The sequence below is a fragment of the Myxocyprinus asiaticus genome, chromosome 32, assembly GCF_019703515.2.
Source record: "Myxocyprinus asiaticus isolate MX2 ecotype Aquarium Trade chromosome 32, UBuf_Myxa_2, whole genome shotgun sequence".
Classification (NCBI taxonomy): Eukaryota; Metazoa; Chordata; class Actinopteri; order Cypriniformes; family Catostomidae; genus Myxocyprinus; species Myxocyprinus asiaticus.
This window is the reverse complement of record NC_059375.1, coordinates 17,816,019-17,834,494: the sequence shown is the minus strand read 5'-3', so window position 1 is coordinate 17,834,494 and position 18,476 is coordinate 17,816,019. Positions and strand designations below refer to the sequence as shown.

At 39.2% G+C, this 18,476-nt stretch overlaps 1 protein-coding gene across 1 annotated transcript in view; it reads right to left on the bottom strand.

The window, feature by feature from the left end:
• Positions 1 to 18,476, bottom strand: part of LOC127423383 (dynein axonemal heavy chain 9-like) — a 188,103-nt gene that overhangs the window by 148,966 nt on the left and 20,661 nt on the right. The window contains exons 14-26 of the mRNA XM_051667636.1: positions 18,027 to 18,268; positions 17,800 to 17,935; positions 17,481 to 17,677; positions 14,095 to 14,519; positions 11,253 to 11,475; positions 10,272 to 10,438; positions 9,026 to 9,896; positions 8,415 to 8,545; positions 4,661 to 4,787; positions 3,958 to 4,110; positions 3,336 to 3,461; positions 703 to 942; positions 144 to 304 (exon numbers count right to left, since the gene is read on the bottom strand). Of these exons, the coding sequence (XP_051523596.1) occupies positions 144 to 304; positions 703 to 942; positions 3,336 to 3,461; positions 3,958 to 4,110; positions 4,661 to 4,787; positions 8,415 to 8,545; positions 9,026 to 9,896; positions 10,272 to 10,438; positions 11,253 to 11,475; positions 14,095 to 14,519; positions 17,481 to 17,677; positions 17,800 to 17,935; positions 18,027 to 18,268 (3,199 nt within the window). The remainder of the gene's footprint in view (positions 1 to 143; positions 305 to 702; positions 943 to 3,335; positions 3,462 to 3,957; positions 4,111 to 4,660; positions 4,788 to 8,414; positions 8,546 to 9,025; positions 9,897 to 10,271; positions 10,439 to 11,252; positions 11,476 to 14,094; positions 14,520 to 17,480; positions 17,678 to 17,799; positions 17,936 to 18,026; positions 18,269 to 18,476) is intronic.

Below are 18,476 nucleotides of genomic sequence, written 5' to 3'. Positions count from 1 at the left end.
ATCACATGGCTTTGAAATGTAGGAGAGTACATGATGACAGAATTTAAATTCATCTTTTAATAGTCTCTGTAAGTGTAAGCTGTATGTTAAAGACTCCAAAAGCTGTTTGTTTTTTTTCTTCGTTTTTTTCTAGGGCATCTCACCTGTCTGTGAGTGGCGTGATGACTAATCGTGGTGTATTACCCAGATACTCATATGAATAGAGGAACTGGGCGTCACAGATGTTTGCAAAGCAGTGCTTCTCTCTCTCGTCCCAGCGGTGGCGGAGTTGAGACAGCCAAAGAAAGGCCTGAGAGTTCTCCACCTGAGAGCCGGAAACACAAACTGAGTCTGGCTAATGTGTGCCACAGGAGTGAGATGATTATGAAGGATTAGCAGGAAGAAAATATAACACCTGAACTGGATAAAAACATTTTCCCATTTCGAAGCCACTCTATGCAGCTGTCATTAGGATTTCTATTCTACTAAACCGTGGGTCTTCAAGTGAGACCATAATATGAGCAATCACATAAGAGCACGTTGAGACTTTCATTACAGAGGCAAATTGTGTGAATAGAGTCAGTATTGAATATTCTTTTCATGAGATGCCTAATGCATGCGTGGGTTTCACTAATCTTCAGACATCTGAAGAAAATCGTTCTCAATGCAGTGGATTGAGCAGATAACAATAAGACATTTAGAAATGGAGACAAATGGCGGTACCTTTTGAGCAATTACTTTGGCCACCACATCTCTCGCATGGACGTCAATGGTACAGATGGTCATGACTTTCTGCCTGTCTCCAGGGGTGAGTTGGCCAATCAGCATGGTGATGAGGGTGTTTAACTGACTCACTTGTTTTTTATAGTATTCCTTCATTGCATTCTCATATCCCTCCTCCAATCTCAAGAATGCCATACCTACATCCGTTGACCACCAGATCTGGGTGCAGGTTAGGGCGACCTTTCAGAATACACACAAAAGAGATGTTTCAGCAGGGTGCACTAGTGAAAATTGTTCTATTCGTAATTTTTCTAATGTAATATATAGGGCTGGGTATTGATACAGATTTCCTGATTCGATTAGATTCCGATTCACAAGCTCTACATTCGATTAAATTCCGATCCTGATTCAATATCGATTCATATGGGTACATTTCTGTTACAAGGTCCATTTTGCATACATATAAAATAAATTCTCTCTCAGATAATGTTCTTAATTATAAAGGAACCTTCTAGGCAACCCTTTTAGGTACAATTTGAAAATATTAATTTTACAAATGATATTTTATCATTTGTTTTTCATCAAATTGGTTACATTTTAGCTTTTGAAAATGTTTGAGTCTTTTTTTTTTTTTTTTTTTGGTTTTTAATCAACAACTGACTGTAAAAAAAACAAAAACAAAAAAAAAAACAGAAAGGGTACTAAAAGAAATATTATTCAATGACAAATGGATCTGTGGATCTTGTCTTTGGACACAGAGAACGAGTCAAACCAAACTTTTACTCTCAACATGCAGTGAAAGGACCTCTGCTCTAATAACTTCTCCACTATACTATTCAATCACTGATGAGTGAAATCTGAACATTTACTAGCCAGTGCCTAATAATAGACATTTTAGTTGTATAGCGTGAGATTTGGTTGCACATGCGAGTGATTCACTTGCATTACAAAGAGTTGCTGCATAGAGTGAAAGAGCGATCTTGGAATTAAAGAATCGATACTGAGATGGTTCAAACGAAGATCGCGATGCATTGGAAAATTTATATTTTTACCCAGCCCTAGTAATATATTTTAATTACAAATTATATTATCAGCATAACAATGACTGAAAAGTTAAATTAAATGTAAATTGAAAAATTAACATTAGTTTCACAATATCTTAATATTTGTGTGAAGAGGAGGAGGGTGTGGCCGGGCCATGATGATGCACGGCCAGCGCTGAATCAGCTGATCAGTGGGAAAGCGAAATAAGTGGCAGCCGGAGACACCAGTTAGAGAGAGAGAGAGATGCTCACGGCTGCATTGCATGTGTGTCTGTGTTTGTTTATGTTTGTTTAATGTTGAGTTTCTTATTAAACTTTATGTTGACAGTTCAGCCGGTTCCTGCCTCCTCCTTGCCCAACCATTACCTGTTACAGTGGTGCCGAAACACGGGAGGGAGGAGGGATGCGCTGTCACGGAGTCCTCATTTCTGCCATCCGCCAGGGGAGCAGCCGCAGCCATCTGCCAGGGGCCGGAGGACTCGCTCCATCCACCTGGGAGGAGCGAGCTGGCGTCCGCTAGAGGGCGGAGGAACAGTTGAGGACCGGCAACAGCGCGTCCGGGAGCCGGCGAGCAAGTTCTTCTCTTTTTCTCCTCTCTCTCTGTTTCTCCGCTCGCCCTTTCCCTCTCCCCACGCCTCCCCTCATCTCTCCCCCAGGTTCACAGGAGGCAGGGTGGACCACCGGCTGACAGAACGACCAGAAGGGTAGCGTCTCCCCTCCAGAGATGGGGGGGAGTTAGTCAGACCGGTGGTGCCCCAGCCTGAATCGGGAGGGGGAGGAGTGTGACGAGGAGGAGGGTGTGGCCGGGCCGTAATGATGCACGGCTGGTGCTGAATCAGCTGATCAGCAGGAGAGCGAGATAAGGGGCAGCCGGAAACGCCAGTTCAAGAGAGAGAGAGAGAGACGTACATGGCTGTGTTGCATGTGTGTCTGTGTTTGTTTATGTTTGTTTAATGTTGAGTTTCTTATTAAACTTTATGTTAACAGTTCAGCCGGTTCCTGCCTCCTCCTTGCCCAAACATTACCTGTTGCATTAATAACAGCATGGATAACAGCAACATCCACAAATTTGGGAAAAACTGATGATCCATCTTATTTGACAATTTCTCAAATACTTGATACATGTTTCATAAAGTGTCTTGTGTGCTTGGTACAAAGAAGTTAAGATCAATGTCACAAACTTAATTATCTTAATTATTTTGTCTTCATTTTACGTCACAAAGTTTCGTAGTTTTAAAATATTCAAAAACCTAAAACTTTGTATATTATGTGGTCGCAGACTTTTGGACCCCATTGTATCAAAAATGTATGATAAACACAGCCACTGCTGCACCATCACTATTAGGCAAATTCCAACATCAGAAAAACAGGACTTCATAAGCCTTCATTCTGTAAGCTGATACAGACCTACCCTCTGGCTTATGAATTAATACTGCCAGAAATATCTCACAATATTTAAATTGCACACATTACATTTGCTTCCTTCTCATAAATATTCTCGTATGCTGAGAAAAATCTGCCTAAGGATGTTAACAAGCACTGTGTCAGTGTCTGATTCATCAGAGACAATAGCAGAGTGGTGTTAAATACCTGAGCGGGGTAGTCAAACAGCCACTGTTCTCTGGGCTTCTCTTCATAAGCGGTGACCGCCTCTGTCATCTCATGACGTACAGTGGCACGCATTATGTCCAGAACACGATTCAGCCACACTTCAACCTGTATAACCACAGCCCGCTTTACACAAGCATTTAATTCCGCACATTAAGCATTCTGACAAGAGAGTATGATAAGAGGGTTTGCCAACAGCCCTATATTGTACATTAGTCCCACTTAAAATACGCATGCACCTGTCTAATTCCTAGGCAGATGTGTTGTAGTGTTAATGCTAAACTCTATAGGAAGGTAGATTTTCAGAAGCAGGACTAGAATTTGGTGTAATCCATAGAATTATGTTATGGGATACAGGCACTGTAAACATAATTAGATTTTACTTTTTTTTTTTTTTTTTTTTTTTTAAGAAAATGTGAGTGGTGCTTGCAAGTACAAAAGTTGTCAACACAATGCTAGTGTGTTTTGGGTGGTGTCCAGGGCATTGCTATGTGGTTGCATAGGCTTTCTGGATGGTTGCTTGGTGGTTTCTTACTGAGACAAGTTAAAATATCCCACCCCAAAGACAAAGACTTTGTAAAATGGGAACAAAGGCTGGTTTTACCTGTCCAGTACAGTCACAAGGCTCACTGAAAGGAACATACTCGTCCTCTTTACTGAACATGCCAAGCCCTGTCTTTGTGGGGTTGCCTTCCCCATCTGTTTCAAACTTCATCTTTGCTGTATTGTCAAACAACTTTGACAGATGCCTCTGAACCTAAGGGAAGAAAAGAAGGCTTCACTGCACAGCTGTTATATTGGTTAAGCTTGTTCTAATATGACATATCAAACATTTTGAAATTTGACTCTAAGAAAACTTGGTAAGCAGTCAACACTGCCATCTAGTGTATGAAAAAGGCAAATTAGGCCTTTGGCTATAGACGCCTTCAATTCAGTTCACCCCAAAATGAAAATTATATCTTAATTTACTCACTCTTATGTTGTTCCAAACCCTTTCTTTCTTCCATGGAACACAAAAGGAAATGTTATGCAGAATGATGTTAGACATCACAGTCTCAGTCACCATTTAATTTCACTGTATGGAAATAAGATGCAATGAAAGTGGATGGTGACTGAGCCTCACATTCTGCCCAACATCTCTTTTTATGTTCCATTGAAGAAATAATGTCATAGGGGTTTGGAACAACATGAGGATTACAATTTTTTGGGTGAACTCTCCCTTCAATGGAGAAAACATTAGGCACAAAAACAGACAGATATCACAACACAATGATAAGGACTGGTGTCTGTAAGTCCATGTGCTGTACCTGGTGGGGATCAGTACCATTGGACAGGATATCCAGAAGGTCAGCTGAGGAGATAAAGTAAAAACGCGGAAAGGCCAGGCGCTTGGTGTCCAGATATTCAGCCAAGGCTTTTTCACAAAGGGCCAGTCTGCAGGAACAGGTGCATTGACTGTCACACTCTCAATATGACAGATGAGCAGCTCAGGGCAAGACTTTCTCGGACACTGAAAACATTTGTTTGCCTGTGCGTGCTGAAAGAAGCACCTTCTGAATGGCGCTTCTTAAAGGGGTCATTTCATAGGCTTAATCTTCTTTATATATATTAAAATTTAGGCTAGTACATTTTCTTTTGCCCAAAACAGTCTAATGGAACCTTTCACACAGGACTCAGTTTTGCATTCATCTGCACTGTTTTTCAATGTAAACAAGCGCTAGATGGACATCTCTGACCATTCAGCATCCTGCGCATGAGCACAGTGACTTCAACATTTAAAAACTCTCAAGAGACGCCTGCATTGCATTCCATTCCATTTGTTGCACTATGCACTATGTGAATATCCTCTAATTTAGTTTTATATAAGCAGTTTCATCTCTCTTTCTGACCCATACAAATAAACAGCCTATTTTTTTGGTTTTTTTTGTTGCTGTGCCTTTAACACTTTAACACTGTTAATGCCCTCAATTCACATTCAATTAAATGTGCATTCAATTCAATGTGACAATTTAAGTAAGAATAGCTTATGAACAAAAAGATTCTGCTCAAGTTTTGAGAATGAGGGCCATAGTATATTTCCTGCTTCATTCTTAAAGGGATAGTTCACCCAAAAATAAGTGAATGGGTACCAAAATTTTGAAGCTCCAGTGGTTAAATCCATATCTTCAGAAGCTATATGATAAGTGTGGGTGAGATACAGATCAATATTTAAGTCATTTTTACTGTCAATCTTCACTTTCACATTCTTCTTTTTTTTGATTTTGATGATTCACATTTTTCATCCATATAGCCACCTACTGGGCAGGGTGGAGAATTTATAGTAAAAAAGGATTTCAATATTGATCTGTTTCTCACCCGCACCCATTATATTGCTTAAGAAGGTATACACAGATCAGCCACAACATTAAAACCACCTGCCTAATATTGTGTAGGTCCCCCTCATGATGGTTGATGTGAACATTAACTGAAGCTCCTGACCCATATCTGCTTGATTTTATGCACTGCACTGCTGCCATACGATTGGCTGATTAGATAATCGCATTGATGATTGTTGGTGCCAGATGGGCTGGTTTGAGTATTTCTGTAACTGCTGATCTCCTGAGATTTTTACACACAACAGTCTCTAGAATTTATCCAAAATGGTGCCAAAAACAAAAAAACATCCAGTGAGCGGCAGTTCTGCGGATGGAAACACCTTCAACAGAGAATGGCCAGACTGGTTCAAACTGACAAAGTCTACGGAAACTCAGATAACTGCTCTGTACAATTGTAGTGAGAAGAATAGCACCTCAGAATGCTATTCTGAGATGCAGGTTGGCGCTGTTTTGGCGGCACGAGAGGGACCTACACAATATTAGGCAGGTTGTTTTAATGTTGTGGCTGATCGGTGTATATTTAACCAATGGAGTCTAATGGATTACTTTTATGTTGCCTTTATGTGCATTTTGGAGCTTCAAAACATTGGTACCTATTCACTTGCATTGTATGGACCTACAGAACTGAGATATTCTCCTAAAAATCATACACATCTGGGATGACATAAGGGTGAGTAAATTACAGTTGTGCTCAAAAGTTTGCATACCCTTGGAATTGGTAAAATATGTACCATTTTAAAAGAAAACATGAGTGAGCAGGCAAAACACATTTCTTTTATTTCTTATGGGATTCATATTCAGCTGTAGGTTATAGCAGAATAGCACAATCATAAAACAAAACATGGCAACAAAGAAAAAAAAGAAATGACCCCTGTTTAAAAGTCTGCATACCCTTAGTTCTTAATACTGTGTATTGCCCCCTTTAGCATCAATGACAGCGTGCAGTCTTTTGTAATAGTTGTCTATGAGGCTCCAAATTCTTGCAGGTGGTATAGCTGCCCGTTCGTCTTGGCAAAATGCCTCCAGGTCATGCAAAGTCTTTGGTCGTCTTGCATGAGCCGCACGTTTGAGATCTCCCCAGGGTGGCTCGATGATATTAAGGTTAGGAGACTGTGATGGCCACTCCAGAACCTTCACCTTTTTCTGCTGTAACCACTGGAGGGTCAACTTGGCCTTGTACTTAGGGTCATTGTCATGCTGGAAAGTCCAAGAGCGTCCCATGTGCAGCTTTCATGCAGAAGAATGCAAATTGTCTGCCAGTATTTTCTGATAACATGCTGGATTCATCTTGCCATCAATTTTCACAAGATTCCCCCTGCCTTTAGAGCTCACACACCCCCAAAACATCAGAGAGCCACCACCATGCTTCACAGTGGGGATGGTATTCTTTTCACTATAGGCCTTGTTGACCCCTCTCCAAACATAGCGCTTATGGTTGTGACAATAAAGCTCTATTTTGGTCTCGTCACTCCAAATTACAGTGTGCCAGAAGCTTTGAGGCATGTCAAGGTGTTGTTGGGCATATTGAAACCGGGCTTTTTTGTGGCACTGGCGCAGTAAAGGCTTCTTTCTGGCAACTCAACCATGCAGCTCATTTTTGTTCAAGTATCGTCGTATTGTGCTCCTTGAAACAACCACACTGTCTTTTTCTAGAGCAGCCTGTATTTCTCCTGAGGTTACCTGTGGGTTTTTCTTTGTATCCCGAACAATTCTTCTGGCAGTTGTGGCTGAAATCTTTCTTGGTCTACCTGACCTTGGCTTGGTATCAAGAGATCCCTGGATTTTCCACTTCTTAATAAGTGATTGAACAGTACTGACTGGCATTTTCAAGGCTTTGGATATCTTTTTATATCCTTTTCCATCTTTATAAAGTTCCATTACCTTGTTACACAGATCTTTTGACAGTTCTTTTCTGCTCCCCATGGCTCAGTATCTAGCTTGCTCAGTGCATCCACGTGAGAGCTATCAAACTCAATGACTATTTATACACAGACACTAACTGCAATTTAAAAAGCCACAGGTGAGGGAAATTAACCTATAATTGCCATTTAAACCTGTGTGTGTTACCTTGTGTGTCTGTAACAAGGCCAAACATTCAAGGGTATGTAAACTTTTGATCAGGGCCATTTGGGTGATTTCTGTTATCATTATGATTTAAAAAGGAGCCAAACAACTATGTGATAATAAATGGCTTCATATGATCACTAGCCTTAAATAATCATTTTTTTATGACTGATCATTTTTTGCATGATCAGTCATATTTTCAAAATCAATGCCAAAATTTCACAATTTCTGCCAGGGTATGCAAACTTTTGAGCACAACTGTATGAGAGAATTTTAATTTTTAAGTGAACTATTCCTTTAAAACCTCACCGTGACTGAGTGGGCCAAGTTTCTGAGCACTGAATATGCACTGATGAAATGTAAATGTGTTAATGTCTCTTGTTTCTGCCGATTTTAGAAGAACAAGCCATTTTTACGACTTAGTTTCGGTAAATTATGTTTTTTTTTTTTTTTTTGAGAGGGGAGGAAGCTCTGAGTTTTCAAAAGTGCAATCGATCATAGAAAAAAAAATAATATTTTATCTCAAAAGGTCAAGAAATATTTGATTCTTCATGATAAGAACTCTTGCATTTGCAAAGAGAGAGTTTAAACAAACAAACAAATACAGAATCCAGCTGCAAACCTGCTCTGAATGTCCTCTAATTTGCTATAGAGCCCAGGTTTGTTTGTGGCCTCCACAACATTAGGTGTTTTATTAGCATCACATGCCAGTTCTTTGAAATCAGTATCGATGCCTTGAAAGCGGTTGGAATCCTGTGGAGACATGATAGAATGAGTTATGTCAAATTTATTTGCCAAAGGAAAAAAATTAATAAATAAATAAAAAACTGACATTCTGAACAACATCTGTGCTTCTGGCCATAGGCACATAACAGTAATTATCCAAATGTTTTTGGCCAAAAGCATAAGATGAACATTTTCATCTCTCATCTAGATCAATGAATATACTGCCAGAGGGCAGGACAAGATGCTACCCAAATATGTGAGGCCCAAGTTTACTCTCAGTTCTCCATTAAAACAGCCTAAAATATCCATTTGTTTCAGATGCCTGTTTTAAATTTTTTGTATTGTGTCTGCTTTCCTTTATTACTGCTTATGTTTCACATTATAACATCTAAATGTAAAAATCCACATTTGTTGGGTTACTATAAGAGAACAAAATATGTTTTATATTGACTTTCAGGACTGTTCTATGAAGATGAATAAAATTAGAAACACATCAGCAGAGCTAACCTCTGGTAACTGAGAGCGAATGTCCTCAGAACCTATAAAGATGCTCTCCAGGTGAGACCAGGTCCTCTGCACTTCAAACCAGATAGAGATCACAGAGTCAGCCACCGAGAGCTTTCGCTGCCATGTGGATACTTCCTCCAGGAAGAATGCAATGTACTTAGATGACATGAGGTTTTGCAGCTGCACCTGGTTGTCCTCCAGCGTTTCAATTAGTTCTTCATCTGACTTCAACAGAGGAACATTTGTGCGTGGATGAGCCTCATAGCCAAATGTCATATTTGTCCAGGTGGCATCCAACTCATTAAGCACCTTCTCCATGCCCATCTCCTTCACAGCCCGGTCAACGATGCTCCTGACCTCATCCTCAAAGTGATGCAAGTTGAGGCGAAGAAGGTCAACCAGAGTGGTATCTTTGTCCATGGTGAAGGACACGCCAGTAGCATTCATTAGCTGCTGCCAATGGCGTGGACGGATGGCTGGGTTTTGAAGCTCGGCAACCGCTCTAAGAGAGGTAAGTGTGTTCTTCACGGTACTGTCCAGCCCGATGAAGGCATCCCATGAACGAGCTTCTTTATCCAGTGCACGAAGCTCTTTAGAGAAACGCTTGCACTCCATGTCCATGTCATCCACGTTTACATCTCTCCAAGGAGTGGTCTGCCAGAAATCTAAACTGAATTGGACAAGTGAGGTCATATCCCACAATTCCTTGAGAATGGGCAGCTCCTTTCTGCACTGCTTGAGCTGTTTATAGTCTGGTATGTTGACTTCAAAAAGGTTGGCTGACTCAGTAAGCCCCGCCATTGCAGTCTCCTTCTCCAGAATTTGCTTTTGTGCTATGTCCATCATCTGATGTGGATTCACACAGTCAAATCTGAAAAATATAATGAGTTGAGACAAAACAAATGTTTGTTGGGAAAATTACTGAGTTTATTGCAGCCATGATTAAAGTTATCAATCACTGCAACAGTACGACACTGCCACAACATTCCCCTACTGCAAAAAAAAAAACAGCATCGCTGGTCACCAGCATATGTTGTGCTTTGAATGCTGGTCCAAAACACAGGATGCTGGTGTGCTGGTGTTTCAACAATGCTTTTTGACTATAAGACTTCTTTGGTTAAACAGCATGCCAACATGCCTGTCCACCAGCCTAGGCCAGAATGGGAACTTCATGCTGATTAAGATGGTCTTTTCAGCAGTATCCTCAAAACTAAAATGAGATAATTCTCCATGCTTCATACTGTACCTGAAAAACCCATTCTTGCGGAACTGCTCCCTAAAGTTATGCTGATCCACATCAAAGGTTGTGCATTTCCTGCGCAAGTTAGCCACCTCGATAGCCTGAAGTGGGGCAACCTGCTGCTTCACCACTACAGCCTGCTTTTTCAAGTTATTCCATTTCTCTGGGAGCTCCTGTATATCAAACCCAGACATTTAGACATAATGTGACTGTGTTCGGAATGGAATACTAGCTTACTACTTACTGAATAATGTGATGTTTGTGTACTGCCTATTTATTTATTGTTAATCTTTTTCTTTTCTTTTTTTTTTTCAAGTATGTGAAACAGAACTTAATATCCAATGCTAAATGTTTCAATCAGTATTATGCAACATTGCAGTGAGCTCTGTGCTACACCGCATATTTTGGCAAATGTTGTAGGTAATCTGAGTACTCCATGCCACAGAAAATCTGCATTCTATGTACAGAATGCATACTATAGACTGCGGAAATAGTAAGAGAAGTATGCCAGTATGCTATTCTGAACATAGCCTGCAGTGCTTTAGTGCTAATGAAGTTTTAAAATACTTATGCTAAGCCCTGGGATTGTTGCAATTAAAGGAATAATGTACACAAACATGACAACTCAAATCATTTACTCACCCTCATGTTGAACCAAACCCCTATAAGTTTTTTATTTTCTTACAAAAGGGGATGTTAGGTAGAATGTTAGCCTCAGTTCCCATTCACTTTTATTGCATATTCTTTTTTTCCATACAATGAAAGTGACATTCTGCCTAACATCTCCACAAATGAAAGAGTTTGGAACAACATGAGGGGTGAGTAAATGATGATGTTTTTGGGTGAACTATGCCTTTAAGCAAAAATGTGCCACTGTTTAATTTGTTTATCTATCATATATTTGCAGCAAGAGCAGTAAAATAGTGAGTTTACAGTTTTTTAGATGCCACACTAGCAATGTTATAAACATTCAATGCACACACTTACCTTTAACTGTTTGTAAACTACCTCTGGGAGTTCCTGTTCATAACTCTTCAGCAGATCAATGGTCTGCTGCAGAGGTTCAAACATCTCATCTGTAATGCTCTGCCGTTCTTTTGCTGCCATTAGGTGACCCATGATCTCCACTAGACCATTGTAGTCACCCTCCTCCACTTTCTTACTAAGACCACTCTCATTCACTCTGACAAACTCCTCCAGGTCAGACAAACTGCAACCAAAGAGAATTTACAGTTTACACACAGTCAGATAGAAAAAAGTATAATATATAGTTACAGAATCAATAACATTCAAATCATTTAAACAATGATGTTTTAACTTAAACACATAGATGACTTTCTTTTATTTTGCAGAACACAAAAGAAGGTGTTTTAATAAATATCCCAGACTGTCTTTTCAATACAATAGCAATTGATAGAGACTCTCTTCAAAGCTTTAAAAAGGACCCAAAATGTAGTCCATGCGACTTGTGCATTATATTTGTGCATCATATTTTTAGCCCTAAACTATGCAGTTCTGGTATAAACACCTGAGCCATTGTGAACAATCTTCTCTCATGAATTCATGAGCATGCATTGGACATCAAGATTTTCACTGAAAAATTACTTACATTTCAGGTTGTTTGAAACAACCACACCGTCTTTTCCCAGAGCAGCCTGTATTTCTCCTGAGGTTACCTGTGGGTTTTTCTTTGTATCCCGAACAATTCTTCTGGCAGTTGTGGCTGAAATCTTTCTTGGTCTACCTGACCTTGGCTTGGTATCAAGAGATCCCCAGATTTTCCACTTCTTAATAAGTGATTGAACAGTACTGACTGGCATTTTCAAGGCTTTGGATATCTTTTTATATCCTTTTCCATCTTTATAAAGTTCCATTACCTTGTTACACAGGTCTTTTGACAGTTCTTTTCTGCTCCCCATGGCTCAGTATCTAGCCTGCTCAGTGCATCCACGTGAGAGCTATCAAACTCAATGACTATTTATACACAGACACTAACTGCAATTAGTGGCAAGAAAAAGTATGTGAACCCTTTGGAATTATCTGCATTTATGTATACATTTGTCTTAAAATCTGGTTTGATCTTCATCTAAGATACAATAATGAACAAACACAATCTGTTTTAACTAACACACAAATTATTGTATTGTTCTTGTACATATTGAATACATAATTCAAACATTCACGGTGTAGGTTAGAAAAAGTACGTGAACCCTTAGTCTTTAAAACTGGTAAGGTTTACAAAGTTATCTCGAAGAGCTTAGATATTCATCTGTCCACAGTTAGACAAATTGTCTATAAATGGCCACTTCGCTGCCTAGAAGTGGCCGTCCAGCAGGATGACTCAAAGAGCACACCGCAGAATGCTTGATGAGGTTAAAAATAACTCTAGAGTGACAGCTAAAGACTTGAAGGACTCACTGGAACTGGTTAACATCTCTGTTCATGAGTCTACAATACTTTTAGTATTGTGCGCCTGAATTTGCCAAAGACCACCTTGACACTCCACAGCACTACTGGGAAAATGTTTTGTGGACTGATGAATCTAAGGTTGAATCATTTGGGAAGAACACACAGCACTACATATGGCATAAAAAGGGCACCACATATCAACATGAAAACATCATGATTTGGGTCTGTTTTGCTGCTTTTGGGCCTGGACCGCTTGCCATCATTGAGGGAAAAATGAATTCCCAAATGTATCAAGATATCCTACAGGATAATGTCAAGGTGGCTGTGCGCCAGCTGAAGCTCAGTAAAAGTTGAGTGATGCAGCAGGACAATTGGCCCAGTCAGGGCCCAGAATTTAACCCAATGGAGATGCTGGGGAATGACCTCAAGAGAGCCATTCACACCAGACATCCTAAGAATATGGCTGACAGAAGCAGTTCTGTAAAGAAGAATGGTCCAAAATTCCTTCTAAACGTTGTGCAGGTCTAATCTGCAGCTACTGGAAATGCTTGGTTGAGGTTATTGCTGCCAAAAGATTGACCAGTTATTAAATCCAAGGGTTCACTTACTTTTTCCACAGCACTGTGAATGTTTAATGGGATGTGTTCAATAAAGGCATGAAAGATTATTATTGTTAGTGTGTTGTTAGCTTAAGCACATTGTGTTTGTCTATACTTTTGACTTGATGAAGATGAGATCACATTTTATGACCAATTAATGCAGAAAACCAGCTAATTCTAAAGTGTTTACATACTTTTTTTGCCACTGTATTTGCCTTCAGAAGACTTGCAATATTTTGCACAAATCGCATGGACTACTTTTATGATACTTTGGGGTCCTTTTTAAGCTTAAATATGAGTCAATGTATTGAAATTTGGACGTGGATTTTCATAAAAATTTCTCCTTTTGTGTTCTGCATAAGAAAGAAAGTCATACAGGTTGGAAAGATATGAGGGTCAGAATACTCATTTTTGGGTGATTAACTCCTTTAAATTGTGGATCGGTGCACTGCTGGAAAAAAACTGCATTGTTGTGTTTTGGTCCCCAGCATGAGATGCTAGCATGTTGGTGTCCCCACCAAAATTCTTAAAGGGATAGTTTTCCCAAAATAAAAATACAATTATTTCATTATTTACTCCCCCTTATGTTGTTCCAAACCTGTCTGACTTTCTTTCTTCACCAGCTAAGATTTGTATGGCTATGCTGGTTCACCAGCTAGATCAGCACCAAACCAACATAAACCAATCTGAACCAGCATTAAAATTAATGTTTGTCTTTTCAGATGGGTGACAGTAACTGTGTTATTTAGCTAAAAGTTTTCTATAATTAGCATATCTTGCATGAAATAACAGCTACTAATTGCTATTTGCTGGTAAAATACCTGTGTGTAACATGATCAATAAGATGTTGTTTGAACATCAGGCTCCACTTCTTGATAATATTGAGCAGGGCACTTTTAAAGGCACATGCATCCACCCTCATCCAGCCTTCAAACACTTGGATGGGCTCCAACCGCTGCACTTCCTCATATAAACTCTCATATGAGTCCACTTGCTCCCGGAAACGGTCGAGAGTCGGAGGGTTTTCTGGAACCCCATGTTCTGCGTGGGCCTCGATCTCTTCGCTTGTGAGAACGTGACCGTAAAGCAAGAACTGACGCATTAACTCCTTTCTGTCATCCACGTAGAGGTAGGCATAACGCTCGAAGGTACTACGGTACTCACAGCACCTTCTCATGATTCTCTCCACACGCTCCATAACAAGCTGCCGCATATCTGCCAAGTCTGCCATGTCCTCCATATCAGCCTGAGGATATAAAGACAATTTGTATCTGATTCTACACCAATGAAGTGAGTACTTATAAAGGAATAGTTTAACCTACAATTTTTATTATGTTATTAATTACAAACCCCAATGTCATTCCAAACTCATTCGGTATGTAATATTTTTTCCTTGAAATATGAAAGGACATTTTTAGAGAATCTTTTTGCAGCTCTTTTCAATACAATGAACATGGCTGTTACAGGAATATCCCTGGGTACAATACAAGCTAAGCATAATGCTGATACCACAAAAAAATAATCAGCCCTCACTTTCTTTAGAAAATGCAAAAAATCAAGGTTACAGTTAGGCACTTACGACTGAAGTGAATGGGGACAAATTCGGAGGGTTTAAAGCCAGAAATGTGATGCTTGTTTTTAATTTTAAATTTAAATTTATATTGTTTGCTTTTTTTAAGAAAAGTGGCAACAAGTCAAAATAAATTTTTGTGGTAATCAACATTATGCCACAAATGCCTAACCGTACTGAACCCGGAACATTCCTTTAAGTTACAAAACAGACAAAAAACAAAAACAAAAAAAAATAAACACCATAAAGCATCATAAAAGTAACCCATACAGTATGTAGACTTATGAAGCCACAGGTAAGCTACAGTATGTCAAACAGTGACAAACAGGTTGAAATTCAGGTTGTTATTCAATGAAAATCTTTCCCTTCGCTACAGCTTTCAAATCTAATCGTCTCCATTTAGCATTTTTGAACTGGCTCAAGATCCAATGGCATTCTGCTGGTCAATGACGTTTTCTAAATATGAATGCAAACACAATTAAGGTTTTAGAGATTAACGGAGGGGAAGAAGAATAAGAATTTAATTGTGTTCTGTTCTTCACACAAAGCTAAACAAGGTATCTCTTGAGAAGACTTAAAATATAGCACACATGCCATATGGATGATTATTCCATGTTCAATACAAGTTAAGCTCAATTGACAGCATTTGTGGCATAATGCTGATTACCACAAAAAATTATTCAGACTCGTCGCTCCTTTTCTTTAAAAAAAGCAAAAATTGAGGTTACAGTGAGGCACTTACAGTGGAAGTCAATGGGGCCAATAGTTGTTGAGTTGAGTGTGTGTGGGGGGGGAGGGGTTGTGCTGTAGTAAAGACACATCCGCTTAAATTTCTGCACTCTTAAAGGCACCTTTAGGTTTGTGAACAAAAAGTAGCCCCCGTTCTGTGCATGTCAGTGCCTGGTCTAAATGTGTCTCCTATGACCACTTGTGTTCGGATTTGGAGGGGAGGGTCTCTGATTCATGACGACATCAGTCACTATGTCAGTGTGTTACTGCATGATTTTAAAGTGTAACAAAGTAAAAAAAGAAATCGCAAAAAAAAAACAAAAAAAAAGGGCCGCTGTTTCTCCCAGATGCGGTTATCTAAGAACAAACACAACATGTCAAGCAGAATCATCCATTATTTTAGTGGTTTACCAGTACCTGCCTCAGGTGTTCGTGCTTCTCATCTGTATTAAAAGACACACTAAAGAAGATCCCGTGAAGATCTCATGATTGAGTATGCATTCACTTTTTTAAATGTTCAGATCAGATGGTTATTTCCTTTTAAGGCCGCTTGTAAACGGCAAAGTTTAAACTCTTGTTTTAGTGCAGCGGTTGATCGACAGGTGAGGGGTGGCACTTCACTGCTGCCGGGACACATACAGGACGGATTAATGTTTACACCACAAATGCAATGTGGACACATGCATTTTTTAACACATTCATATGTGGCTTCTGTGATCCGATTACAAAACATTTTAGACCCCGTTTAGACCTATATTTAGGGCTGACCACATGTGATCAGATCTTAATACCAGGTGGAAACAGGGTCTACATGTTGAAGAAGAGAATCCTTGCACTCATTGGCTGTCGCCTATGTAGATCTGCTTGGCTATGCTTATGTATCACACAGTGTTGTTGTTTGGTGATGCGAAGAACTAAAAGATTGAACATTCATATTAACAGTAGCTGTACTGCCGAAGAAGTGAAAAAGGTCTGAAGCAAGAAGACAGAAAGAAAAAACTAGAGTAAACATCGGTACGGCATCTACATCTTCATTCATTTAGTGCAAAGTAGCTTGGCACAGCAATTGTTGTGGATTTTGTGTAAGCAAGTAAATGCAAAATAAATAAATAAAATTAAATAGATTAAAAAAAATATTATTCGTCTTCATTCGTTTAGTGCAAAGTAACTTGGCACAGCAATTGCTATGGATTTTGTGTAAACCATGACGCTGGTTGCTTGGAAACAAAATGAGTTCGTCAAATACAGTATTCACTGACATGCTAAATTTGATAATCAAAACAAGTCTAATCTTTCCTTTAACATGACATTCTGTTGGTTTATTTTATGCTAAGCAGTTCTCTAATAAAGGTAATAACTGTCTTTAGCAATAATGTGAAACGTAGACAGTCTCCAAAGATTATTGATATGAGGGACAATAATAATCTGTCCTTAACTGTAGAAGCATGTTTGCTTGATTTCTTACATTTGTTTTTAGGCAAAGCAATTATATTATAGTAGTAATAAATAACTTTAGATGTTACCTCAAATTCTGACATTTTCCAGATGTAAATGATATTCCAGATCTGGAGGGGGCAGCAAAGACGATCATGCTAATTCACGTCGACAGATGGCAGTACAGCGTCTAACACCACTGTCATATCGGTAATTAAAGTACACGACGAAGAGCAATGCTAACGCTAGCTAGAAAACTACTGCATGCCCATTTAAGCTTCATAGTGGTCAATATTAACTCTAATATTAAGAGTTGTATAAATATTCTTTAAAATTTCTTCTTTTGTGTTTCACAAAAAATAACTGCACAAATAATAACAGGTTTGGAACTACCTGATGGTGAATAAATAATTTTTGTTGAACTATCACTTTAAGGATGAAAACAGACACATCCACTTTGTGGCAAGTCAGTACCTGGTAGTGCGGGAAACCAATGTGCTCAGATAATCGTGGCACAAGAGCAGAGATCCTAAAGACACCATTTATTAGGCTCTCCACCAGATCATAGAAGCCATTGGAAGCACCAAACTCCAAAGATGGATGGAACACAATCTCAGGAACCTGCAGGTCTAGCTGGACCTCAAATAGAGGGGCTAATCCAGGTCTCTGGTCTGCATCAAGGGATCAGTATAATTGTTTTAGTATAGAATAATCGATCTGCAATGGTAGAAAAGTCTAGGGAAATCCCTATGATTACCTTTAGTGAAGCTAAAAAAAGAATGAGAAAGCACACCTGTGTTTTCCAGGAAGAACTTGAGGGAGCTCTCAATACCGTTAAAGTAACCATCGATGACCATTTCATCAATGTAATCTACGTAAATTCTCCACAGTGCAGACGAAGAGTCTGCTTTGAAAAGTGACAAGTTGTCCTAAAAGAAAAAAAGCAGATATATTCTTAACATGCATCATTTGGTTATTTGTTAAAAATAACAAAATGGCTTTTTTCTTTTCTTTGCATACTTTCAGTAACAGATGAATCTTGTCCCCTGAGGCACGGATCTGGCCATAAATTCTCTCCAGACGCTCTGTCTTGTCCTCCAGGTTTAAGAGAGCATCTTTCTTGCCCTCTTTCCTTTCAAAGATAGGTGTAGCCCAGCTCTTCATGATGGTCTGTATCTCCTCCACATTGTCCTTAGTCCGCTGTAGGCATTGCTCCAAGTCATGTATTGCCTCACGTATGTCTTGGATGTATTCCCAAATTCCTAACAGTGAAACCATAATTAATGTGCTTTTAGAATTTTACACAAAGCCTTGGTGGAAGTATATATATTAACAAATTACAAGATTACAAACATTTGTAACTTGAGTACCCTACTGTAAAGAAAGGAATATTGCATGTCATTTAAAATATATATTATATGAGCTATATGATTATACAGTATGGTAATTGCATCACTTATACCCAAGAGG